Consider the following 26,818-nt stretch of genomic DNA (forward strand, 5'->3'; position numbering starts at 1 on the left):
GTTTTCATTAAATTCAATGGTTTTCAGGAGCTCCCAATTCACTATTTTAATATAAGACTGAAACCTGACATCTACATACCCAACTGCATAGGCATGAAAATACTGTTTAAAAGCAGGTAAGTTTTCTAACTTTTTCAGAATTACATAAGGAACCATTCATTCCTGCAGGGGTAAAAGTGCCTATTTCAACATTATTATGACAGATATTGTCCTAACAGTGCTTGCACAGGTGAACGTTCATAGAAGCAGACAGAAATCTCTGTTAGTTTACAAAAGTAAGAATGGGAGTATAAGCTAATGGCCAGGACAGAGGTTTCTTTTTCAGGCTGCAGCTTCAGGAAACTAATTTAGAGGGTCAATTGGGATGTGCTGGGCTTCTATTTGATCCCTAGAAATAACTTCGAACTCGCTGAACACTTCTGGCTACTAAGGATATCCTCAAACTACAGCTTCCAAAATCCAAACAAATAAATAGATACATAGGGAACTCAAGTGGCTGTGTATTTGGCCTCAAGTATTTGCTGAATAATTATGACAGCTGCCCTTCCTCTGGGGCTGATGCAAAGAAAGTTTATAAGGACCCTTGACTTCAATAAACACAAAATACGGAATCCCTACTTTTGATCATATAAAGAAAAGTCTGGAGGAGGTCTATTAGAAACAGAGAGCAAGATGTGCATCCTCCTTCCTCCCAAAAATGAAGCAAATTTTGATGACTACCTCAATTAGTCATGATGACCCTGTCATTATGGTAGTCCCAAGTCATGGTAATTGTTGGGATTCAGCAGCACCTAAACACACTCTTGCTTCTCCAAGAGACTTCTGACACCAGTCTGTCTCCACAGCTGTCTGACTCCAACAGTTCTTTAACACGTATGGGACTTGACTTCAAGTCCCACTGCTTTCCAAGTCATGTGAGCTAAGAAATAGGTTATGTACATCAAATAAATGCAATTTCTTATTTCTTAGGTAGCCAACATGTGTTGGCAGAACTAAAACCATTTCACTGACTGGGCATCAAACAACAGCAGCCAGTCACCGGTTGTGGGACAAGAACAGAAGTGCCTAGAACAACAGGCTACATTTACATGGAGCAGGTCCAAAAGTTCTACAGCTTGAGCAGTACATGAAAAATTTAAAAATTATTTTTTAGAAGTAAGCATTTTAATGCTTATTACAAAAAGTATTAAATAAGCTATATAAAAAGAAACCTGAGGAGCACAAAAAAATCCAATCCCCCAAGAAACTCTTATTACTGTATATATGCAGTACATTACTACTCCCCTACTATCACACACAGAATGTACATGTAAAAATGTGGTCATTGCTTCATGCTGCATTGTGAAACAAGGGATGTAGAGTCTTAGGTAGGCAAACATAAAAATCCCAGAAGGGTGCAGAGTAACCATGGAAAGCACGATAAAATATAATCAAACACTTCAACAATAAAATAAGTAAGTCTAAACTTAATGATTCAAAGTAGTGGTTTAGCATCCTGAAGTGCTACAGCTCCGACTCCACCCATTGGTCAATCTTCATGATAGCTGGTAAATAACATTTTTTCCAAGTATTGAGAGCAGAGGATTCTGATCAAGCAATGATTAGTAGTCTTTTGTTCATCCATTCTCTCTCTAAACAAAGAAAGAAATGCTACACAAAGTGTGAAAACAAACATTACCTTATCCTATGGAGTGTCTCGGGGGTTTTTGTTTTCATTTTCCTTTAACTTTTTTTCTCTTTTTTAGGAGAAAGTGTATCAGTAAGCCGAGAGTCTAAATTACTGTAACAGATGCCCAAGGATCAGGTGTCCTTAGCAGCAACGATTTTCTGCTCAGGTTTTTATCAGTAAATGACAAGCACCTTCCCTTTGAGTCCCCATCATTCCCCCTCCTTCCTTTCTTCAAGTTCTGTGGAAACCAGTTCAAGCAAGCAAAGGAATCAACTAATGTAACAGCCTTTTTAAAAGGTGAAGTTTTCCATTTCAAAGGAGCCTCTAATCAATGACAGGGCACAAAAGGGAATGCACGCATGTTTATGCGCATACAGCACAGACTTTAGAGAAGCTTTGGGGAACATGTTCTGCAAAATCAATATGACCTAGCTAGTTACAAAGTTTGAATCTCCTGCATGAAACAAATGGACTTCTTGTACAAGCTGGGTCACAAGGATCATGCATATTACACCAGATTTTGCATGTAAAGTGTTCAAAACCTGCAACATTCCTGAAGACATTTTCTCTAGGAACATAACCACAATTCTCACTGTGTAGACAAAAAACAAACTAAATCAATCTGTAAATTTTACTTCTCTCACTGTTACTTACTTGTTTGACTTTCCAGTTATGGCAGCTGTGTTCTGCTTTACTTCTGAATACCTGTCTGCCTCTCCTGATCATACACTGAACCCCAGTTTTGTTCTACAGCAGAAACAGAGGGGTTTGACCTTTCCAGTTCTGTCAGACCTGCCTAACTTGTCCCCCAAAGCCAGGTGAGGAACATACTCTGCAGAAATAATTATTACTGGGCACTCTAACATTTTATGCCAAGACCCAGTTGTGCCAGGAAATGCACACATCTTTCTGAGATGTTTGGGTCTTCAAAGCCTTCATCTGATCCATTCCTGCTGCTTCGTGACATTTCTATCCCACAAAGCATCAGGTCTTTGCATTATGTACCGAGGGCATTCTTTTTTCACCAAACACGTATGTTATTTTGAATTTTTTTAATGGGAAAATATGTCCCTGCACTAACAACTGAGTATAAAGAATGACTGAAAAGGAAACAGAACAAATCAGCATGGAATCCTGTATTTCATGTTCTCATTAATCAGCATTCCTGGAGGAGGGGACATTCAACACAGAAAAATAGCAAAAATTAAGACTCTCTGCTCTTCTTTGTGAGTCCTCTTCGCTCCTCCTGGATGCTATCCCAGAAATTTGTCATTCTGTGAGTTCAACTTGTTTCACTGTGAGAAAACTTCTAGTATTTATGGTATCCCCATATGGTGCTACTTGGGATATTTCTGGAAGCAAGACATTTTAGGAGGGGCATTTCATAAATAACTCCATGTTTATCACAGTTATCATGTGTCTGTTTTGCAAGCCTGTCACTGGCACATGTTAACCACTGCATGGACAGGATGCCCGGTTTACAGCAGTTGATCGCACGTATGGCCACGCAACAAAGCTGTGACAACTGTATTCCATCAGCTAGGGAAAAAGGAGGTGAAAGGAAAAAGGGCTTAATGTTTATAAAAGGCAAATTTAACTTAAAAATGCTCTGCTTATTTTTGTGAGCACATGGTAGGGAGCACCCTTTTAGAACAGTGCTCTTGCCTGCAAGGTTTTCCATGGCAAGATTTCCAAATGATTGAACCATTTGACCTAAATATTTGATTTCCCTTTATTTTTAAAGATATTTTATCCGAGAACTGGCTAGAGGACTATTGTGTCCATGTAAAGATATTAGAGATGACAATTTTGAGAACAGTAGCAAAACTGCTCCTAGTTAGCACTCTTTCTCTACATCTTAATTACAAGATAGAAAATGAAGAGCTGTATTCTTCAGGACATGACTCAAGTATTTACAGAAACTGCCTTTATACTCTGGGCATTCACTGTATTTTGAGAAAACCTTATTTTCAATTATAGTTTGGTAAAACCTGCTATTCAGTTGCTCTTTACCCAGAGACAGAAGCCCCCCAAGCTTTTTACAATGAAGACTGTCATTATTTTCCATGGGAAAAGAAAAGAAATTCCAGGAAATCTCACTGCTAATGTGCAACTTAAAATGAAGGCTGCATTTGGCACCAACTGAAAAAGTCCCAACACCTAACAAACCTCGGTCCTGTGGCATTGGTGACTGGCTCAAGGCAGGGTGGGAGCTGGATTCTGACTGGCTGCCAGGAGGCTGCGGTGGCATCTGACTGCCTGTAACACACAGAGAAAAAAGGGAAAATACACTTGCTTTTAGCATTTCTGTGCACAAAACCAAGCATTGCTGCATTTTTCAACCACTCAACATCAAAGAAAGTACCAGCTGTATAAGGTAAAGACAGAGCTCAACAGGTCTAGCTGTTTTTCATACGTTTTTCTTTTTTTTTCCTTTTATTTTTTGAAACCCATGGAGGAAACATGCACAAACACATTTAGCAACAGGCATGGCGAAATGTTCAATTTCGCACTGAGCGAGTTCCCAACCTCACCAACATGATCCAATTTATAGCTGCAAATCTCCTGACACATATTTCTGTTAGGGAGTTTAACAAAATTCAAGTCTGCTGAACAATAGGGCTCATCCTGCCTAGTTTAAACTGGCCTCCAGCCAGGCAGACATGGACTGCTGCCAACAATATTACCAATGAAAAATTCGGTCAATACAAAAATGACTAACAACAACAGTTTAAAAAGTATTTAAATGAATCAGTGGTTTTAATATTGTTTGAATGTCCATGTAGAATATGGGAATAAAGAATAACATGTAGGCACGCATGGTGAAAGTGAATGTTTGAAAGAGATCAGATAGCAAAGGGGTATCTTATTATTAAAATAAAAACAAGGGGAAGTTATTTATTAAAATAACTAGCCAGAACAGACACATTCATTTTTATGTCCTTGTTCTTGCTGTCAACCCACCCAAACAAGCAGAACACTCCCAGTGCTGTCTGTGAGGCTCAGAACACAAAACGTTCCTTTTCAGTGTTAATGGATAATAAAGCAGATGCTTACTGCACTGATGCAAGTCACTCCTCTGGGTCACCATTCAACACCGTGTCAAGTACAGAGGTCCATCTTACCACCCTCCCATTACCACCCTCCCAATGCCCCAGGAGCCTCAAGCTGAGGCATCAACCTGCCTCAGCCCGAGCAGGAGGAAGAATGAGACCTGGACATCCCCTAGGACTCCTCTTTGCTCTTGGTCTTATACATGCCTGCTTGTGAGAGCCCAAGTGGCTTGAAGACCACCTCAGGTTAGGCAGCAAATATATACTTTAAGCATTTAGACACTTGCAGTGACGAGCACAGTATAAATAGCAGCAGACAGATTTATACCTCTCATCCTCAGAAACTGTTCAGATTGTTTTCCATTTGAAAGAAATGGAAAGAATAAAAACACAGGCAATAGATTTGTGCCTGCTGAGACTCATTTCCTCCTGCTCAGCAGCTGCCCCTCTGCAGTGGCAGGAGCAGGAATCCTGCAGATGGTGCTGGCACTGGGAGCCGGGCTGACAGCAGGGGCAGCAGGGGCTGCCCTTTAGAGCGACCAAGGGCCCCAGCTTGGACATAAATGCAGGAAAGCAAACGTGTCTGCTCTGCCCCATCCACTTCCCATCCCAAAGCCACCGGCTCTCAGCAGCAACTCTGAAGAAGGGGCCAGATTGATACAGAACAAAGAGAAAATCTGTGAAATGTGGAGTGTAACCACTGCCTAGCTATTCAGATGAGGTGCTTTTGCACTAAAAACATGACAGTCAACACTACCGGGAGCAGCTGTGACAACTGTCTCAGAGATGCAAATGCTCGACCAGAGGCAGAATTGTTCCTCCAAAAGACCAAACATGCCACTCAGCACCCAAGGCTTTGGGTTCCACAGCCCATTCACGAACTCTGAGGCATATGACAATAATAATGACAAATTCCAGCTTATGTTTTGATGTCACTCAAGAGCAGGCTGTGGAGATGGTAAGTGCCTGCATTATAATGAAAGCTTTCGGCTTGACAGGAAGGATTCAGTGACTCAAGACTGTAAACAAACAGCATTTCCATGTTAACACAGGGCACTGCCGCTTCCACTGTGTATGCCCCAGGCACCGCTATCAGAGAGAGCACTTCAAGTTGATGTGAACCATCTAAGATTTCTACAAACACTTAAAAAAAAAAAAAAGTAATAAAAAGCAGGAGTGGTTCTGACTGCACCACATAGCTCTCAGAGGATCCTCCTTTAGGTAGATGCTTGGCAACTTTGAGAGAAGCTATAGTGCAGAGAATATCTATGATAGGCAACATATTTTGCATATTATAGATGATGTCTGTTTTTTTCACCCTGATACTAACATCAGTTATCTGGCTGAAGCCTTATCCCACACAGGCAAATGTTCAATCACTGACCAGTAAAGTCAAATTGTAGAACAGTACCTGTACAACTTTTATGAAGAAATCGATTTCATCCACATCCTCAGTCAATACAGACTCTGGAGTTTTGCAGATTCACAGGAATTGTCAGTCTCTGCAAACATTTATGCTATTTTTTTAGGTGTACTTCTGTTTTTTTCCCTTATTAAACAAACTGTCAAGCAAAGCTTTTGTTTCACAAAGAAAAACGTTTCATAAACATGACCAACTCTGTGTAAGTAACAAATTTCCAAGAGAAGTATCCACTACACTGATTATCAGTGGGTGCTACAGATTATCCAGGTGCTGGACATGAAGGTACTGCATCAGAGCGTTTTCAATCAAACTGCCATTTTATTCTTAGAAGTGATGTGAAAGGTAAAAAGAGGTTAAGCACCCAAATACCTTTGAAGACTTGAACTGAACTCTTAATTTGGGTATCTAACACCTATTGATTGGGAGCTGATGACAGGACTTTAGAACCTTTGAAGATCCTGTCTGCCATGCTTTTTAAGTTTCTTTGTCATGAAAAGAAATGACCTTAAAGATTTTCTGTTTCTTTCCTTTAAATGATAGTAATCCTTTTCTCTTTCAACCAGTATTGCTGTTGTGTTTCTTGGAAGACACTTTAAATAACATATGAACAGACTTTTCTATTTTATTAGGGAAGGAAAACTTCTACGAAAGAAAAACAACTTTTTTTTTTAATTTTTAACATAACTTCTACAGCTATCCAAAAATCCAGTATTTTTTTTTTCCACTGACAGACTAGTGCCTCCTTTGACCCAGTGATACACAGAAGAAAGTTTAAACAGGGATGACCTTTTCCCATCTTTTGTATACCACTGTTGCCACACTGGTGACATACTCCACCTGCCAAAATTTATGCAAAGTGAATACTACAGACGTTTCACAATATTACTGTTATGCAAAACCAAAGAAAATGCAATAACGCGTGTTAAAAGGATATAAGCTGCCATGCTAGTTCTTTCCCCTATACTTAACAGACGAGCAAAATGCTATACAAATTTATATAGCTACCTAGTAAAATTAATTGTTAAAACTACTGAAACCAGCAGTCTACCTAATATAGTATCTGCTTTTTAAAATAAGAAAAAGTCATCTGAAGAGGTAAGGGAATTTAAAAATGCATAATACTATATTTGTAAGCGTGTTTTCTATTTTATAAATTATGTCAAATGCTTTTAAATTTTTTCACGTTGAAAATCTTCACTTCAAATGAAGTCACGAGAGAATGTGCACTATGTTTGGCGAAGATGGACTGAGAAAAGTACTAAACAGAGACTGCATTATGGCTACAGCCTTGGAGTTAAACTGTAAAAAGTTTAGGTGTACTTCTGTTGACCCTAATTCCTTAGGGTCAACATAGCAAGCAAGAGCAGACCTTTGATATTCGGCTGAGGAGGAGTCCTTACAGTCCACATCAACAATGTTTTGAAAGATGCTGAGGGCTCTCTGCTCCCATCACTGTAATGATACTGGAGGATGCTCAGCTGTGATGCCCTGTAGCAGCTGGACAATACCTCACAGAATTATGCCTGAACAGTTGAGTCGAGAAAACACTTTGGTGATAACAGGTTCCCTCTGGAAAATAACCAGTTAAGGGGGGAAGGAGGGGTATAAGCACAGGAATTTTAAGATGCATGAGGAACTGGAGGGTGGGGGACTGATCACAGCCTGTGTTGAAAATGGAACACTAGGCTGAAGGAAAGGCAGAAGTTACAGATCTTGTGGGTTGTCTTTGGGACAATTTCCAATCTAATTTAGGAATTGAGCGCTATGACTGGATTAATGACATTGATTGATCACAAAGTAGGTAATATTAGTCAATACAAAGGATGATCAAAGTACTACCTAAGAAACCCTTGTGATCACCTTTTGTCTTGCAGTATTAAAAATGCAAACGTTTATATACATGGATCAGAACCGGGCCTTTTATAACTGAAGAGCTGTAGGTTATCAGGCAGATACAGGAGGAAAAAAGGAAGGAAAAATCTGACCATATCTGTTGACCTAAAATGGATATAGCCTACAAACAGCTACACTTAACTATGTCATGTGGTACTCAAAGAAACAAATTGATCACTAGCATAAATTAGGAGGATTGTTTACAGTAGAGGTAAGACAGCACAACATCACTGCTGATGTGTCACTGGCGGGCCTTCATAGAGACAAACCCAGAAAGCCTAATACAAACTGGAATGGAAACCAGCTACCAGCATGAAATGACAGGAGGCTGAAAGGTGTATTATTTACTATGACAAAAACTAGAGCTGGAATTTTGTGACTTCTTTCTAAGAATATATTTGAGGCTAAATATCAGGGAGGAAAAAGAGCATGATGATGTTTAGGAGGATAATCAAACCATTACTGGAACTTGAAACAACTTTGTTTTAGGAATAATGAGGTCCTGAAAATCTAGTGATTAGGATGAAATCTGATAAAATAATAGGATAATCATCACACAGTCAATGTTACAATAAAGGCTCACAGACCAGAAGAGACATTCCAGGTCTCGGATCCCTACATCAGAAATGAAAGAACATAAATAGGCTTCTATATGGGAGTGTTTCAAATGAACTTTTCAGGAAATTGGAAGTGAGGTGCAAATGACCTCAAAGGAAAGAAATTTTTCTATGGGTAGCATAAAGGGAAACTGGTCATGTGTTTTGTGTTATCTCTTTCATCTTTCATCTATGACCCTTTAAGAATAAAGAATTATTTTATTCCTTAATTTATGCATTGTAGCCAAGCTTCCTGTTGTATCAACAGTATTTTTAAATTACTTGTTCATTCCAGTAAAAAGCAAGGGTTGTTTGCATATTCTCTCAAATTAAGACATGCAAAATATGAAAACCTTCCTTCTATCTATGCAGTAATCTGAGTGCAGATGTTTTAAAAGGCCTGGGATATGAGGACCCTTTCAGATACAGCAGCTGTGGCTGTGCTGGGGATATGTGGAGTCAAACACACTCAAACCAAGCCTTTTGGCTCTGCTCAGCACCACACTACAGCTGATAACCCCTTACAATGCTGGTAATCCACTGCAGCCTGCTTACCAAGACAATTTCCACAATTTCCCTGTGTCAGGAACTTGGGACTAAACCCAGAACCCTCCTGCCTTGGAATGCTTTAGGTGGCTGGCTGAGAGGCTCACTGAAAGCAGGACTGCAGGAAGCTGATTTGTTCCATTGCAGCAACAGCAAGCTTCTGTACAAGCTTCTAAACAAGGAGCTTATCAACTTATGCCAGATTTGGGGATGTTCCTATATCATAAAGTGTTATCAAGACTGTTGTCAGGCCCAGCCCTGATTTTCCAAATTACCTCTTAAAATAAATGTATCATGCTTTAAAGACACAGATTCCCTAACATATGTCAGTGACTATCACAATCTGTATAAAATCAACGAGAAGCAAAACCCCCCCTTTGCTTCTCATGAAAGTGTAAAATTCTCAGACTACCAACACTTGAAAGTTACACTTTCACGTGCTTTTTTCCTATCTATGTTACATTCACCATATCAAGAATGGGGTTGTGGGTGAGTTTCAAAGAAATTACTGTAACTTAAGAGCCAAATTGCTCACAAGTCTCCATTAAAAATGCAACAATGAGCAAAGGGGCCTAGAGAACCCTAGCTCTGACTTTTCTCCACACAAATGCAAAAGCATAAACATCTTAATTTCATGAGTAGAAGCTACTTGTTTGACATGATATAACATTTAATTCAAAGCAAAGTTGACACTGACAGGATGAGGTAGCTACTCAATATTTTGTTTCATCCTCATTACTCAGTATGTAGTCCCAACGTATTACTTATGGAACACCATCCAAATGTCACCCTTACTACAGAATAATTCATTATATTATGGACTTCAAAAAGAAAAAAAAAAAAAGAATTAATTAGCTGAAACTGTGAAACTGGGGTCTGTCAAATTAGACATCCAAGATTTATTCCCAGATTGTGGAACCTCTGAGTAAGGTATAAAGACTGTAACAAATACTCAGGAGCATGAAGTGAAATAATTGTTAGTACTGCCTGAACTGACAATTGTCTTGGCGGCAAGGGGCAGGAAAGAAAATGTATTGCCCTCCAAGGCCAAAGCTCTTTTTGCTCTGGAGGGGAAGGGAGAGCAGCAGCAGACACTGTCAAGCAGGTCTGTTTCATCCATGCCCCATCCAGAAGTCACTTCTGTGTTTGGACCAAAGTGAAGCACTTTCTCCTGAGATTTTGGAAATAAGACCAAAGCAAGCTGTCAATTGGAATCCTCAGAAGCATGCAGCTCACCCAAATACTGAGTGGCTTTCCAGTAGGTCACTGCAAGCCCCTGTCTGCCTGACAACAAATTCCAAATTCTGCTGCAAACCAGGAAGGCAGTAGAGCTCCTCAATATTAAGGATGCATCATTTAATTACTTGTGTAAGTGAAGGCATAAGTCAGTCTAAATCTAAGAATCTGCTTCTCTATCTTCAGTAACACCTACCCCAAACCTGTAATTTCACTTTGCAGTCATGAGAAGTTTCATTTGGGGGAATCAAATTCTTTCTGCTTTCACCTCTGCCTAACTCTGCATCCATTTAATGCATTATTTCCATTAAGCTTGGGAGAGTTTCCAGCCAAGGATATTTCTGCTGGAGGCCAGTCCAGAATGGTGCAGCCCAGGATAGCAACCAGCTAAAGCTTTTCTAATCCCCACATTCACAATCGGTGGCTCACAGTGGCTGGCATGCAGGAACTGAATAGAGCAGGCAAGCTCATATTTCTCTCACCAGGCCAAATTAATAAAAACAAAACCTGATTTCTCCTTCTCGTTTTCCTATTCTTCCTGTTCCCCAATATTTTTCCTCTTTCAAACAATTTTTTTTTTGTTTGAGAAGCCTAATGTTTGGCTGCCTTCTGAAGAAATGGGCACAGTGACAGATGAAAGGCCGTATTCATCGCCTAATTCAGAATAGGGAAAAACCGACTGCTGTGCATTTAAGATTCTAACAACCTTGCAATTTTGTAGAGCCGTTTTCCCCAACCCATTCTTTTGAAGAAATCTGCTTTTATTCTGTTAATAACTAACCACAGTTGCAGCAGCATGGATCCGATTAGCAGTTCTTACGCTACAAAGGGGGTTGGGGGGAGGCTGTGAACAGGGTTGCCAATTTGTCCACCTGGGTCCCCAGAAGAAAGATTAGATGAGGTGCTTGCTCCTTTCTTCCCCACTCGCTCGCTGCTCTGCACTAGACAGACCTCTTCAAAGCTCAGCCACTGATTTAATTTCTTTTTTTTCCCCTCTAAAGTCTCCTTTAACCACCCCTCCACATGTTTTGCACTCTGCTGCTGCGTCCCTCCAAAGGGATGGCGTGAATTGGGATGAGAGGGGTTGGGAGAGGCTGCGGCCAAGGCTTGCCAGCACTTTCTCTCACGCCTCTACAGGGCCTCTGAATTGCTTTTCGATTTTGAAAATTGTATTCCCTTAAATTTTTTTAAAAAGTGCCTATGTTCTTTAGAGAGTGATTCAGACCTCGTAGGCATACTGTGTTTTTTCACTCTGTCCTTTTAATCCTTCCATAAAAATGGTAGTTTTGCTTGCATTTGAACTGAAGTAGAAGATTATAAAGGGTTGTATGGATTTAGTAATCTGTAATTACTTAGGACACATCACTACATGTTTGTAGTAATTACGTGTAATGCAAAAAAGCATATACTTCAGCTAGTGGAAAACAATTCTCAAATTTTCTATAAGATGTCAATTAAACTGAATATAAAACTGCAATTGATGCAAGTGCTAAATATCTAAAAGCTCCTGACAAAGGAGAGGGTAGTATTTCTTTTTTGGCTCATTTCTTCCTTCCAGAAATGAAACCTACCCGGCCACACACCTGAAACTTAAAACCTCAGAATTCTATTTAGGGATTTAAACCAAGTTCCAAAAGGAAGAATTTTTCATTATCAGTGCTCATTCTCTAGACTATATTTATAACTAGGAGGAGATTTTTTCTCTAAGCTGCTCCTTATTGTGTCACCTGCATTCAAGAGCCTGAGAAGCACAACAGATGTAGCAGACATACATTTCTAAAATTTGCCACCTAATAAAAATCTTAACTCCTAACTTTAACATTGCCAAATTTTAACCAAACAACAGATCAATTGTTTAAAATATCTGTAGTGTAAAACCATGCAAGATAGAAAACAAAGGGTGAATGCAATGTGAAAATGCTGTTTCTTATCCATATTTCTTTTCCCTTGATCCAGGTAAGTTTAAGAATTTCTCAGAATCAGGCAGCATTAACTTGGAAGACCATCAGCGATGGAGTTTGAGTTCTCCCTGCTCCTCCCAGCTCTCTCAAGTCTAGCAAGCAGGGAAATTGGAGCAGCTCTACGTGGCAAAAAATGAACTATTTACCTAGTCCTGCCTGCTACTCCTCATGCTAGATCACTGTCTCTGATTAAAGAGCATTTTAGTAGCAAAATGTATGTGCTCTCACTAATACTACCCTCAAAAGGAACAAACCCTCAGCTAATCTAGTTTTTCTTATTGTGTTAGATGGCATATTACACAGCCCTGGTCTCAGCAATTCTCAGGGATGAGGGAGAAAAGGGCAAGTTGAATGCATAAAGGATAAAAGCACCTTGAGGCAAACCTGCTTCCAAAACCCATTTGGTGGGTCTGATCTCCCTAGAAGACAAGATCTATCATGCCATATTTCATCTCGCCCAACAACGATAAGCTCCAAAGACCGGTGCGGAAGCAAAGCAATTCTTCATGTATTTTTAATCAACCGAGAACTTTCATCTGGCGAGCTCCCTCCGCAAGGTCACACGCACCACGTGCGGCCACGTGCCTCTCATGCAGTTTGCAAACACCAACTCCTATGTCAGCTTCTGTTTGGAAGGGGGAGTATTAACATTAGCAACTCCTGGTTATATCATTTATAAACATGCAGATGTGGATTATTAAAGATTAATGCATTTTGGGATTGGTGTCGGCATTCCGTTTGTCTCACGCCGAAACCAATTCTGTTCTTCATTAGTCAACGACAACCCACATCACCCTGTTGTGGAAGAGAAATCAAAGGTGCAAGCGTGAATTGAGAATAAGTGATGAAACTGATTACTAAGAAACTTAACGGCTGTAATCAATCAACACATCACAATAATTTGAGTCCACTGTTATCTGAAAATGGGGAAAAGCTTGCCGACTGAGTGAATTGTTCTTTTGTGTTTGCTTTCTAAAAACCAACTTTGCAATTTGACTTCCGTATCTACCTACAGAGCGATGCTGTCAAAGGGCTGTTCAAATCTTTCAAGTCGCAGTTCCAGCCGCATGAATTTTGTCTCTAAGGAGGAGAAAGGATATCTCGTTTTTCATTAATTTTTAAAAAAATTATTATCTGGAGGTAGTGAAAATGTTCCTCTTTTGAGACACAGAATTAATTCAAGCCATATTTGCAATTGCACAGACTCCTTCTTCGAAGGAGGGACACACCACGTATCTGTCTAGTCAAGTCTGACACTAACTATGAAGCATGAAGGCCACTTTAAATATCTCACGGCAGTGATACATAGTCCACTGAAAAAGTGAAAACTGCAGCAGCCTATCCCATCACAGAAACCAAATACCTTATGACATTTATTCTCTATTTTATCTAGGTATAACAACCATCTGTCAAGAACAAAAACACACTGATGGAGATGTGAGAGACTTTTCCCATTTGCTCATTAATCACTGCTTAGTATTGCAAGGGACAAGGGAGTGAGAGACAACCTTTTAATTTATGATAAAACACAAATTAATGCCCTATATGCCAACACCAATAAAGAGAGACAATCTATGTTTGTGTAGCCAAATAATGACAGAGTAAAAACCCCCAAACATACAAAACCAAACACACACCACTTTAAATTTCTTGACAAAAACATAAGTGGGTTGACAAAAAAAAGTTATAAAGAAATGCATAGGTTAATGATCAAATGTAAACACTAGCTGTCCAAGGATGGCCTTAGGACATGCAGCTGAAACTAACAACAAACATACCTGTCAAATCTCGGCCGCTGTGGTTAAGTATATTTGAATTTTGTTACGGGAAGCAGAGCACATGCATAATTATACAAATATGTTAATTGGATTTCAACAGCCTTCATACTCTAGATGGATTTGTACCAGCAGGGTGCTACCAGTGACTCACAGAGCTACAAGAAGTGGCCTGTGTACATGTGCTGCCACAGTGTCCACAGCAGCAGATGCCCCACCATGGGGGCTGCTCAGCCATTGCCAGGATGGTGGACGCAGGCCTGGCAGGAATCAGCAAAGAGGACAAACCAGATACGGGGCAGAGCACAGATATGGGGATGTGAACACCACTGATCTGGCCATCTGGGGAGGGTGCTGGACAACTCCCAGCGCCCGATCCTTCAGGGTGTTCAGTCTATAGGGCAGAAATGTTTGGCACTGGCTTAAGATAGCAATTAAACACTAAAACTGCAATGTGACTGAGAAATACAAGCACTGACCCACCAGATATTAAGCAAGTGAAACCACTTAAAACTAAACCCCCTAAGCTACCCATAAAAAAATAACCACCCAGGGCATACTTTTTTGGGGGGATTTACTGTTTTTCTATCTGATACTTAACTTTGGGCCAATAAAAAACATCAGGTTGATGCCTGTGGAAAATGAAACCCTCTGTCATCATGAAAACTGAACAGGAGGAACTTGAACAGCGTGTCTCTGTCTCTTTTCATCTCCTGCACCTGTTCTGGAAAGACCACCTCTGCAGAGAAGGACACCTCCCTGATCTCTGGCAATGTTGCAAGTATGATAGGAGTTTTTATAGTGCCTTTTGCAGCATAGTGTCTCCTCACAAAACCTGATTGAGACTATTTAGTTATTTCATGAAGCCTTGAGACAACAGATTATTCATCAGTTGTGACCTGGGCTGAATTCTAATAGGTATACCAGGCTGGATGCTCCCTGTGCTAGAAGCAATGCCTTGAGCTAGAGCGCTTTACAATTTGCTTATTTTTTCATCCTTTGAAAAGACAGAAACACTCTAAATGTTGTACAAACCATTCAAAAGAAAGGCTTTTAAACCACTACTATGTGAAACATTCACATATTTCATTTATAAGCATACTAGATTTGCAAAACTGCTGATTAGATGTTTTATGCACTAGAAGTGATTAAGAACATAGCTACGTCAATGGCATTTTGTGTTTTGGCTTTTTTCTGGTCTGGATGCCAATGAACAGCATGCATCTTCCTTGCAACAAGCTGTTGCAAGATTTTTGCCTCCGGAGAAGCCAAGGGAGAAACATTGATAGATGTGTTAAAATAATCTTTCCAGACAGGGGGATCATATCCATTTTACAAGGATAAAATCCCCTCTTGTTTTGCAATTACTTTAGGGTATTTGAAACTTCAACAAAAAGCATAGTATTACAAATTAATAGATTCATACATTTGTTTGGGTTGGAAGGGATCTTAAAGTTTGTCTGGTTCCAACCCTCCTCCCCCTGTCATGGGCAGGGACACCTTCCACTAGACCAGGTTGCTCAAGGCCTCATCCAACCTGGCCTGGAACACTTCTAGGGATGGGGCATTGACAGATTCTCTGGGCAACCTGTTCCAGTGCCTCACTACTCTTACAGTGAAGAACTTCTTCCCAATATCTAATATTAACCTCCTTTCAGTTCAAAGCCATTCCCCCTGGACCTGTTACTCACGTCCTTTTAAACAGTTCCTCTCCAGCCTTCCTGTAAGCCACCTGTAAGTGCTGGAAGGCTGCCTACCATAAGGTCTCCCTGGAGCCTTCTCTTCTTCAAAAAAAAAAAACCAACAAAAAACCTCAATTCTCTCAAGCTGTCTTCCAGAAGAGGTGCTCCAGCTCTCTCACCACCTTCATGGTCCTTCCCTGGATCTTTTCCAACTTAGGTTCTGCTTGTGTTGGGGACCCCAGAGCTGGATGCAGAACTTCAGGTGGGGTCTCACCAGAGCAGAGCAGAGGAGCAGAATCCCCTCCCTCACCCTGCTGGCCACACTGGTTTTGATGCATAAGGTTGCCTCTCTGGGCTGCAAGCGCACATTGCAGAGTCTTGCTGAGCTTCTCCTCCACAAACACCCCCCAAGTCCTTCTCCTCAGGGCTGCTCTCAATCCAGTCTCTGCCCAGTCTGCATCCCTAGGGATTGCCCTGACCCAGGTGCTGACCTTGCACTTGGCCTTACTGAACTTCATGAGGCTCACACAGTCCCACCTCTGAAGCCTGCCCAGGTCCCTCTGGATGCCATCCCCTCCCTCTGTGTGTCAGCTGCACTGCACAGCTTCTTTGTGTCATCAGCAAACTCGCTGGGGGTGCACTCAATGCCACTGTCCATGTCACCCACAAAGACATTAACCAGTGTCACTTTCATATGGCAGTCTTCTCTCCCTCAAAAATATTTAAAAGAGGTCCATGCCATATAATATACAAAATAGTGGTGGTTCACAGGGTAAGTATGTAGAATAGCTCAATCCCAAGGAAAATATTTTTCCAAATTCTTTTCAAAAACGAGATCTACAGTAAAACTATTGTTTTACTATAGTATCTTCTGGAAACTGGTTCAACAGGTAGGCTTCTCTTTTATAAGGCATAAAAGAAATCATCACTCCTATTCAGATTCTTGCAGTACAATGTCCCTTTGGACTATGATAGACTGCTCCTCATGTTTCTCTTCTCACAGCATTTTAGTCACACACACTGACTAACAAGCACACCAAGACAAGATTTCCTGTTACTGTTCCATCTTGGGTATCCCATTTTCCTCTTGCTCCTCTTTTTTGCCTGGAGTGCTGGCTGTAATGCTGATGGATCCTGGAATTCAAGTCACCTAGGTGTGAAAGACCTCCACGTCTGCAGAGAGTAGAGTCCAGCACTGAATGGATTACATCCATTGATTCACATAATTATCACAATTAAAATTTTGGGTATTTTTGATCAGAGGAGGATACTGACTGATTAGCAAAAATTAAGAAGCCCAGCAATAACACTCCTAAACCAGAATATCCACAAATAGATCTCTTTCCGAAATTGTAAATTCATCTCTATCCAAGTTCCTCAGTGAAAGGAGACAACAATTGTAATAAAAACAACAATGTAGTTGAAGCTGAACAGAGTGAAAATAAACTTGTTTCTTCAGAAAGTACATGGAATGTCTTAAAAGCACAAGTCAAAATACTAATCTATGTAAGTGAAGTCAAAATACCAATCCACGTGAAAAAAAATCATGTATTTCTAAAGGCAGCATTTGCTACTCATTATTAGCATGGCATACCCTTCTCTTCTATAGAGATAAAAATTCCTGCAGGGGTTTAAAAATAATAGAGTCTATTAACTTGTACAAAATCTGCTTGTCCATCATGGGTTAAGGGATTCCTGGCCTATCAGCAATCTTTCACAGAACTCTTAATATTAAAAAAAATTTGCTGCTTACACCGCAAGGGAGAAAGAGCTGACAAAAGCCTTTGGCCAGTGAGATCAAAATTGGGGATGGGGGGAGAAAGGGGAGCTTAGCTTATTTACATTTTTGCTTTGTTAGTAAACTTGGAATTGTTAGAGCAGGAGGGAAAGGGAAAAAAAAAAAGAAAAAAGCGAAATTAACAGCCACTAAATCTTCTGGCAACAGCAGTGCATTTTGATATATGCTGTGTCAGCTTCCACTAATGGTTTAGGGTTGAATAAGGCACAGTTCAAGAACCAAAGCAGTGCGGGGCATCACATCTCATTCTTTGGAAGAATACGTACCCTAATTATAAAGATGGCTACAAAATAAAGAGATCAGGATTTCTGGAAAAACAGAATAATGATCTACTTAATAGGAAATCTTAATGTCATTTTGAATCAGTAGAAATCATAGATAAGTAGGATTTCAGCCCTGTAATGAACATACATCTGAACAAGAAGTCTTCTGATTTTGAGAGAAAACTACCTTTCTGAAAAAAAATCCATCCAAGTTGCTTTTTCTGCTCTTTTCTGCTCTTAGGAGTTAATCTCCCTGGTCTATTCTGGTAATGTGAATGGAAACAAAGGCTGTATATGCATGTGCCACTTACCACACAAAATATCCATCCAGTATTTCAGAGAGCACAGGAAGGAAATGCCCACTGAGCTAGGGACGTGCCAATGTCAGTGCTGCCTGTGCCAGGCTGTTCCTGTGAAATTTGTGGCGTGCAGCAGAAAGCAATGCAGGGTGGCAGGATTGCAGAGGGGTGCGGAGACAGCTTAAACAGGCAGTGGAAGAGAATCAGCCATTTGGGAGGTTTAATAGGGGGCTGTTTGTCTGCCCTTTTGATCTTAAATTAGTTTTCAATTTTGTTGCAAGGAAGGAGCCATTGGAAAAAGGATGCTTCTCTTCCAGTAAACCCTGGGAAAGCAACACCTTTATTTTAACGGTCTTCCCACCAAGAACCCCCTGCAACATTTTGGCTTTCCCTAGCTATAGCTATCAGCAACACAACAGCTGCTCATTTTACAATGACTTGCTGGAGAGAGAATGATTGAAAGAGCCAATCTATGTCACATTGAGAAACTGTGGCACAACATCGCAGGAGGTAATAGGAGAGGAATGAGGTCAGAACAAACAAGGGTAGGGTGAGAACGGAGAAGAAAATAGCAGAGAACAAAATTACTAAAGGCAAAGTGCTGTACTACACAATCATGTTTAAAAACGTCTACAACCTGACTGCTGCAAACAGCCACAGAAATGCAAACAAGCTCTGTGATACTTTTTCTTAGGGTCTCATGAATGCAGCTGATGATACAAGCTACCACAGTCCTTGTAATGAAGAACAATGGTGTGAACACACTTGGTGAAAGCACAGTCTAATTCATATGGCTTGAAAGCCCCAGCACCCAGCAGCATTCCTCTATCACAGGGCTTTAAATAGCAGCCTTACTCCTCTTTTTGCAGCTCGAGAAACAGCAGCAGCAGCAGCAGCAGCAGCAGCAGCAGCAGCAGCAGCAGCGATGGTACTGCAGCTGCCCAGCTGCCCTCTGGAGAGCGCTGCCTTAGCTCACGTCTGGGAGTTCACCTTTAGCAAGAGCTGCAGAGACCAGAAGCTTGTCTATGACAGGGAAACAGTGCAGGGTGATTTTGATTTAGCACCATTCATCTTTCATCGTTCCTGTGAAAGAATTGCTTTTGTGTTACTGCAGCAGACCAGAAAACCACCGTGCAAAATGGTGGCACAGTTTGTATGTAGAGACAATGCTTTTCACTAGGTGAGTTATAAAATGTACTTTTGGGGCTCATCTGAAATGATAAAGTGGCTCTGACTCTGATCCTGACCTCTGAGCCCATATACCTTCTATTTTTACCCCATGGGGATTAGGTGGTTTCATAAAAGTTATTACTTGCCCCTACAGACTTATGCTCATCCTTACATATCATGGCTACAATAAAGCTATTTTCAGCGTCACAACTTTTTTTCCCTATTCAGAAACCAAGCTGCTAAAATGCCAATCTATTTACTCACCTGAATCTGACTGTGGCAAAATGTTACCTTTCCAGCCAGGTGGACTATCTGGCTTCACTCAACAACAGAGATGGATTTCTACACCAAAAAATGGGAACCACCTTGGAAATACAAAGCTACCACACTGCATATAATGCTGTCCCCACTATTCCTGCCCTACCTGAGCATATGCTGCCAGTCAGAATGGCTGTAGAGGTATGAAATAACTGCAGGACATGCACAGCATCAGGGCTCAACATGCTCAGGCCACATTTAGTACCAAACGTTCCTGTGTGCACTGAGCTTACTTCCCTCTGCTTATCTAGTTTAACCTCTGCAGACAAACAGGCAGGAACATTTTACACAGACACCTTTGTATCAAATACCAAAACACATTCTACTCTCTGAATTTTAACCAGCATTCGGTTTACAACAACACTCAAATCACCTAACAAAAAGGCACTTCTGCTTTTGTTTCTTTTAACTGAGGTCCATGTTTATTATTTTGTGGTTTTGTCAGCAACTGATGTTATCCCCAGGGTAATGTCAGCACTCTCCTACTCCTAGGAATTCCCCTAGTATTCAAAATGTCAGAAGATAATAAAAAAACTTGAGCAGCAGAAAGAGAATAAACTCACCTGAAATACTAAATACAAATTGCTGCCTGACCCTCTGGAATAAGTAACATGCCAGATGGGTGGGGATAAGGTAAGAACTGAAATTAATGTATACCATTTTTTTCTTCTGCGTATCTTAACAGATTTCCACAAATTTCTGAATGTACATGACTGTGTGTCATACTCTAAATTGCACAAGAGAGCGAGCGGCAATCCTGCCACTGGTATTCCAATTACTACTGATGGGGCTGAATCCCAAGTAACTTGCTAATTTTTGCAAATATTAAGAAATATCTCATACAATATTCTGTATTCATGTCCAAAATCACATTGCCACAATACAGAGTTGGAAAATTTCTGCCTCATCCTGCAGGTCTGTAACCACCATTCAAGCTCAACAGCCAAACCCAACAAAAATACACAGTTAGAACAAAAGAAGGACTGTAAATAATCAAGAGAAGTATGTGACAAATGATACACAAACCAAATACAAAAACTACAATTAAGTATTCACACTGGTTGGTGATAAAGACATTTATCGAACCTATGTGGAGTCAAGTTCAGAATTTTGAGCATTCTGAAGGCTTGGTAGCTGAAGTTTAGATTGAATTTACTTTTGCTTTAAGTATGCATTTTTTTCAGGAAAAGGCCCTGAAAATGCAGGATTCTCAGAAAATAAGTTAGTTTGGAATATGGGAGTATTTATTTATGTATTTAATAAACCTACCAATTGGTATAATTTTGTTTGTTAGAACAAACTTACCTGGAATACTCGCTGGAGAAATGGGACCAGATCTTGACTGGTTGCTTCCAACAGGTGAGCCTACAGGGGAAGGCGATGGGCCCCCAGGGATGCCAGAGAGATGTGGAGAAGCATGAGGGGAAAACGGAGACTGTGCAGGGTTGCTTTGCTCCCCTTGGCTGCTCGTGGAGCCTGATGCGCTAACAGCTGAGCTGAGGGTTGCTTCAGTTCCAGTCGGCAAGTCGTCAATGGATCCAGATAAATCCTGAGCAAAAAGGAGAAATGACCATAAGTGCTTGCATGAATACTCAGGCCACAGGGACTCAAGAGATGGCATGGCAATAGATTCATTTGTTTACTTATTGCAGCAGATAACTGAGAGGTTGTCTTTAACATTTAACACGTAGTTAAATGATGGCAGAAAACAAGGACGGTATGCACAATTCTCTGCTTAATCTCTAATTCTTTTGAGAAAAAGAGCAAGCAAGGGCAACAAATGAATTGGAACTAAATTCATTCAGCATTGAATTTAACCTTTTCCATCTGGATTAAGCTTTCAAAATTAATCCCACAAATTCTGCCTGAGCATACCAAAACTAATGAAAATGATACATCAGTTTCACTTTCACACAGTATTTAATGTTGGGGTTTGCTACCATTACAATCACAGCTTATACACTTCACTCTAAACCCCTACAATGAGAGAAGAGTGTAAAATACACAGCTCTGTAACACTCCCTTGCAGGTCCTTTGCCTTGCAACAAGGAGTGAGAAGAGGCCCTGCCTTCAGCAGCAGCACTGGATCCGCTGGCCACCAAGGAACAAGGAGCAATACAAGAATTGTATTCTGCTGCTTCTCCATTTCCACCAAAGACCAATGTACAGCTCACAGGTTCTCTTCAATTTCATCTGAATACACTGCTAAACAGTTACTCCATTTCAGCTCATAACTGCTGCATTTTCAATGAGAAATCTCCTCTGTAGGTCACAGCACATTTGAATTCTAACTATGAACTGCTGGACATACTCCCTCAAGCTGTAACACAGGAGTTATACTGGTCTTTGAATCTGTGGGAGTCTTTAGGGGTTTTAAATAATTTTAAGATCAGATATGAAAAACCAAGAATGCTGTGACAAAGCAAGCACGTGCTCCCCAGCTGTCAGAAAAAAATGTTAATTCTTAAGTATCACAGAAAAACCTCATACAAACCAAAAGGTGCCAATATTGCTACACTTCTGTAGCTATTGGCAGCTCATGAGGAACATGTTACTATGTTGCTATTTCTATTAGCAAATTAAAGCTCAAAAAAGTGGCACGGATCTACCTCACATATAGATCAGGTAATGAAATGATCCCTGAGACTTGAAATAACTGGCATGACAGGGTGCATTACTTTGACTCATCCTGACTTCATTTGTTTGGCTCATATAAGTGATTGCAGCACAGACAGCATGACCCCTTGTCCAAATAGCACAAAAAGAACCGGGTTATGCCGGAGCAAAGAGCTCAGGAAGTGAAGTCTTAGTGCTGCCTAATTTTCATAACAAAAATGAAATTTTTTAGAAGTCACAGAACATGGACAGAACTTACATGGTGTGAGTTAGAACTCTGCCCAATGATGGCTACCTCCATTACAAGAGAGACTCACAGCCAGGTTCCCCTAACAGACAGGACATGGTCAGTCCTCCAAGGCACAGGAAGAGGAGGAGTAACAATTTAAGCACTGCTAACACCCACTAGAGGCCTTAGAATGATACCTGTTATTCCTCCTTGTCCAATGCTACCTGTTATTCCTCCTTGTGCGTAAGGGCAGGGAATACCAACCACCAGACTCAGCTCTCTGCAGGGCATCTTGCAGGCCTTGTTTCCAAGGAGTTCCCACAAATACTTCAAGAACAACTCTCACCACAGTTAAATTTTGCTTTTTCTGACAAGCATGAAATTGTACATGTATGCCATTAGGCACATGAAAAGCAAAAATTAAGGCCAAAACTTCAGTCTATGTGTCGATGCTGCATTCACTCAAGAGCAGACTTCCAAATCCGTACAAATGGAAATTTAATTATGAAGTGGGCAATAAACTATTTTCATTGGGGTTTTTTGGAACTATCAACTGCAGAAAATGTAAACAAGAAATAACAGTGCTTGGTACTGCATAGAGCAACAGTAGATATTTTTCACAGTAGAATGTATTTGGCAAACAGGTAAGCAATTACTGCTTTTCCATACATAATATGGTATTTTTCTAAATGGAATCAAATCGCTGCTGTTGTCATGTGTAACAAATGCTGCAGGAAGTGCTGATAAAACAAATGCTGCTGAAAAGCATATAATAAACCTCTGAAAACTGAATGTTGCAGAATAGAGCCTATTCTAAAGGAATATAAATTCTGTCTAAAAAACAGATAGGCACACAACTGACAGAAGATATAGAAAGCACACAGGTTTATGTTTAGAATAACAAAGGTTTTAAAAGGGTATGTAGAGTAAAGCTTTCATTTGTGTTGGCAAACCAAAGTACTTGAAAAAAACAAATTTGCCAGGATAATGGAAAAGCCATGAAAAAATTAGCACAGTCCTTGATGAAATTATCTGCTGTTCACAGGCTAAGGCAAAACTTCAGGATGGAACTGAAGTTCACTTTTCCTGTCAGGTCACAGAGATTTCTCCAACCTTCCACAAAAGCAGAACAACTGGTGAGTCCCAGGCATCTTCCTGAGTGCCTGCTTTCCAGGAACTTCTTCACTCACCTGATGAAACTCCTTCACCAGGGTGGAAAAGGAAGAGAAAACTTGCATGACACCAGCCTATTTAAATTGCCAAGCCATGCTACCACCCTGAAGCAGTGCAGGCGGAGGGAGCAGCCTGGCAGGCACAGCACTCCCACAGGGCTTTGCGCTCCCCAGGTGGGATTTTCTCCCAGGAATGGGGAACTTTACAATCAATGCATCTGCTCAAGATGCAATAATAATGTTCACTCATCAGGCACATGAAGAAAATGGAGAAAGAGGTTGATCTCAGGATGGCACAGAATATTGTTACCTATCTAGAAGTCTGGGCTGTGCAACACAATCTCCTACATTGTCTTCAAGTGGGCTAAAATAAGAAATATCAGCTGTTCTGTACAGGGTGGTTTGGGTTTTTTAATTTGTTTGGGGGGATATGGGTTGTGTGTTTTGATTTTGTTCTTCTTCTTTTCTGTTAACATACACTTCAAGGCCTTTCCTAGTTTTCTAATGTGGAAAGCCTGAGCAGGCGAGCAACTGGGAAACTTGCAGCATACAGAGGCTTTAGAATCACCTCTCTTAAATAAAGAAGCTAATTGGGAAATTAAAGAGAAGGAGAAGAAAGACTTTATGTGAAGCACCTGGACAGAAAGGAGAACAGAAAGTTGACTTCTGCTCTATTATCAGCATTTTAATGCTTTCTTTTGCCTCCTTTTAACAGAACAGTAGTGAAGTTGTGCAAGTTTCACATCACAAACATTTATTTATATATAAACCAGTATACAAATACACATTGTATATGTCAATTACATGGATACACTTGCAATTACTTAGCATATCTACATGTAAAGCTATTAGGAAGCCTGCTAATAGGAGAAATTCACAGAGGTTTAAGCATACAGCCTAGTTAACAAAGAAGCTCTGTAACTAATACTCCTCTAGAGGACAATTTAGTCAGCAGGGCACCAAGTCTATTCTTCTTTTATAAGTAGTATCAGATCTATGATGCCTGTAAAGAACAGAGAGACCTTACTTACTGCATCTCATTCAAACCAAGGCACCTTCAAGCTACAGTGCTTCCATTTATCTTGTTGGAAAGTTGGCAGGTTAGGTAATTGCTGGGATTCTTTTAAGGGCCTGAAGTCCCCATACCCTAAGGCATGCCTTAAATTTTGCCTCTTTTCAGAGGCTTTTTCTGGAAAGCACTCATTTCTTCTAGTTAAATCTAGCAAGTTTAAAATTACCAGTAGTCTTGTGTTTCTTGTAGAGCAATCTTATTATTCCTATGCATGGTATTTTATGACTATATTTTCAAATCTGACATAAAATCTTAGAAAAAATGAAAGACAAAATATTTTCTTTCTCCCTCCCATCACAAATCTGTATTATAATTCTGTATTGTCTATGTTACCTTTATATCCTGTATTATCCCAGACATCCTAACCAGCTTTCAAAGTTTGTTTCTACATAATACCTTGATTACAAACTGAAATGTCCCCATGCAGGATTGATCTCTTTAAGCAAAGTGTTTATCTTCAACTATCTTCAGTTCTAGCCTCACCTTCCACCTATGCATGACCTTTTTTCTTGTCCATCTGACAAGAACAAGAGCTGAGCAAGGGGTAGAAGGAAGCAAACTATTTATCCAGAGACAGGAAACACAAAGCTACAAAGAGACCACAGGAATAAAACCCCTACAAACACCCATATATAATATTATAGCATTAATTACTCGAGGAACACACCTAGATCAAATAAACAGCAGTAGGGAGACTACAGTAGCTCAGTAATACCACCACAATTTTACACACCAACTGTGACAGGACTACAGCATTCACTGCAGAACAAAAATTTACACTGCAAATACTTTGTGCAGTTGCAAGCTTTGCTTAGCAATGTCTCAGCAGATACAAACCAAGATTTTAAGGGAATCCCTTGCTAAATACTTACAGTTATAAAAGGATGAGCATCTTCTCTGAAATCAGCAGAAGGAGAAAATGTGGGGCACCTTGCTAATGGAGCTCCTACGCCACTAAATCACAGCCCAAGTTCTCTAGGAACTTACTAGGAAGTTACTGCAGTTTGGGGCTCTCTGGTGGGGATTATGCAGAGCACATACAACCTGTGACTTATTTAAATTTTCCAGCTCTTGCCTACCAGTTCCTTTATGCTCAGGGAGTAGAAGAAAAGCAGAGCTATTAAAATAGAAGACAAAGATATTAAAATTAAAGACACACAAAACCTTTCTATCTCCAAGTAGCTGAACACCCCAGATTCTACCCTACCATCCACTGTGCTGGGATGAATCCCAGCACTGCACATAGGGAACTGCATCAACTGACTGGCTGCAGGATCAAAGCCTGCTCATTCCATTCAGGCCTTCCTGCAGTATTTCCCTAGGATGGTGCTGCTCAAAAAACAGGATCTTGCATGAAATATCCATCTCTTTAACATGAATCACCACTTTAGAAGCAAAATTATATATACAAGCAAACATATTTCACATGTAAGTATGTAAATATATATTCAAACAGACATACACTCTGCTATTGTTTTGGAGCCATGGGGGATTATGAACAATATGCTCTGTAATTGAGATTAACTTTGAACAAATGATTTGGCTGACAAACACACATATGCACACAAAAGGAAAACCCACAATAGCTCTGTTTAAATTTCAAGATATTTGTAAGACCTCTTTTCATCACAAAGCAGCCTATAATAGCATGTTTCAAGAAGTCCTCCAAAGGCCCTGCTGGTCACATTGTGGAGGCAGCGAGTGAGCTAAGAGCCTCCCAGCGCCTACGCAACCGGAAAAACCACGCACTGGGACCATGTGGAAAATCCTTTTCTTTTCAAAGGCTGCTACCCCCAACATGGGTATCTTCCTTCCACGCCAGCTGCATAATAACCCTCATCTAAGCACAAAAAATTTACCTAATGCACATCAAAATTGTTTATCAGGAGACAGCAGGGCTGCCATTACATTTCTGCCAAAATCCCTTTTACATGCCTTACTGAAATTAATTCTGTGGGAAAACAAGGTTCATTCTCTGAATCTTGTTAAATCAAGGTCTGCAGTAGGAAAAGTAGAGAAGACCACTTCTAGTACAAACAGCTCCCTG

At 40.4% G+C, this 26,818-nt stretch overlaps 1 protein-coding gene across 4 annotated transcripts in view; it reads right to left on the reverse strand.

Annotated features, from left to right (window-relative positions):
• Positions 1 to 26,818, reverse strand: part of ARID1B (AT-rich interaction domain 1B) — a 325,133-nt gene that overhangs the window by 77,788 nt on the left and 220,527 nt on the right. For all 4 annotated transcript variants that reach the window (XM_036379450.2, XM_036379449.2, XM_036379453.2 and 1 more), the window contains 2 exons: positions 20,988 to 21,231; positions 3,839 to 3,928 (listed from right to left, as the gene is read on the reverse strand). In XM_036379450.2, coding sequence (XP_036235343.1) covers positions 3,839 to 3,928; positions 20,988 to 21,231 — 334 coding nt within the window. The remainder of the gene's footprint in view (positions 1 to 3,838; positions 3,929 to 20,987; positions 21,232 to 26,818) is intronic.

Source organism: Molothrus ater, chromosome 3 (genome assembly GCF_012460135.2).
Source record: "Molothrus ater isolate BHLD 08-10-18 breed brown headed cowbird chromosome 3, BPBGC_Mater_1.1, whole genome shotgun sequence".
NCBI lineage: Eukaryota > Metazoa > Chordata > Aves > Passeriformes > Icteridae > Molothrus > Molothrus ater.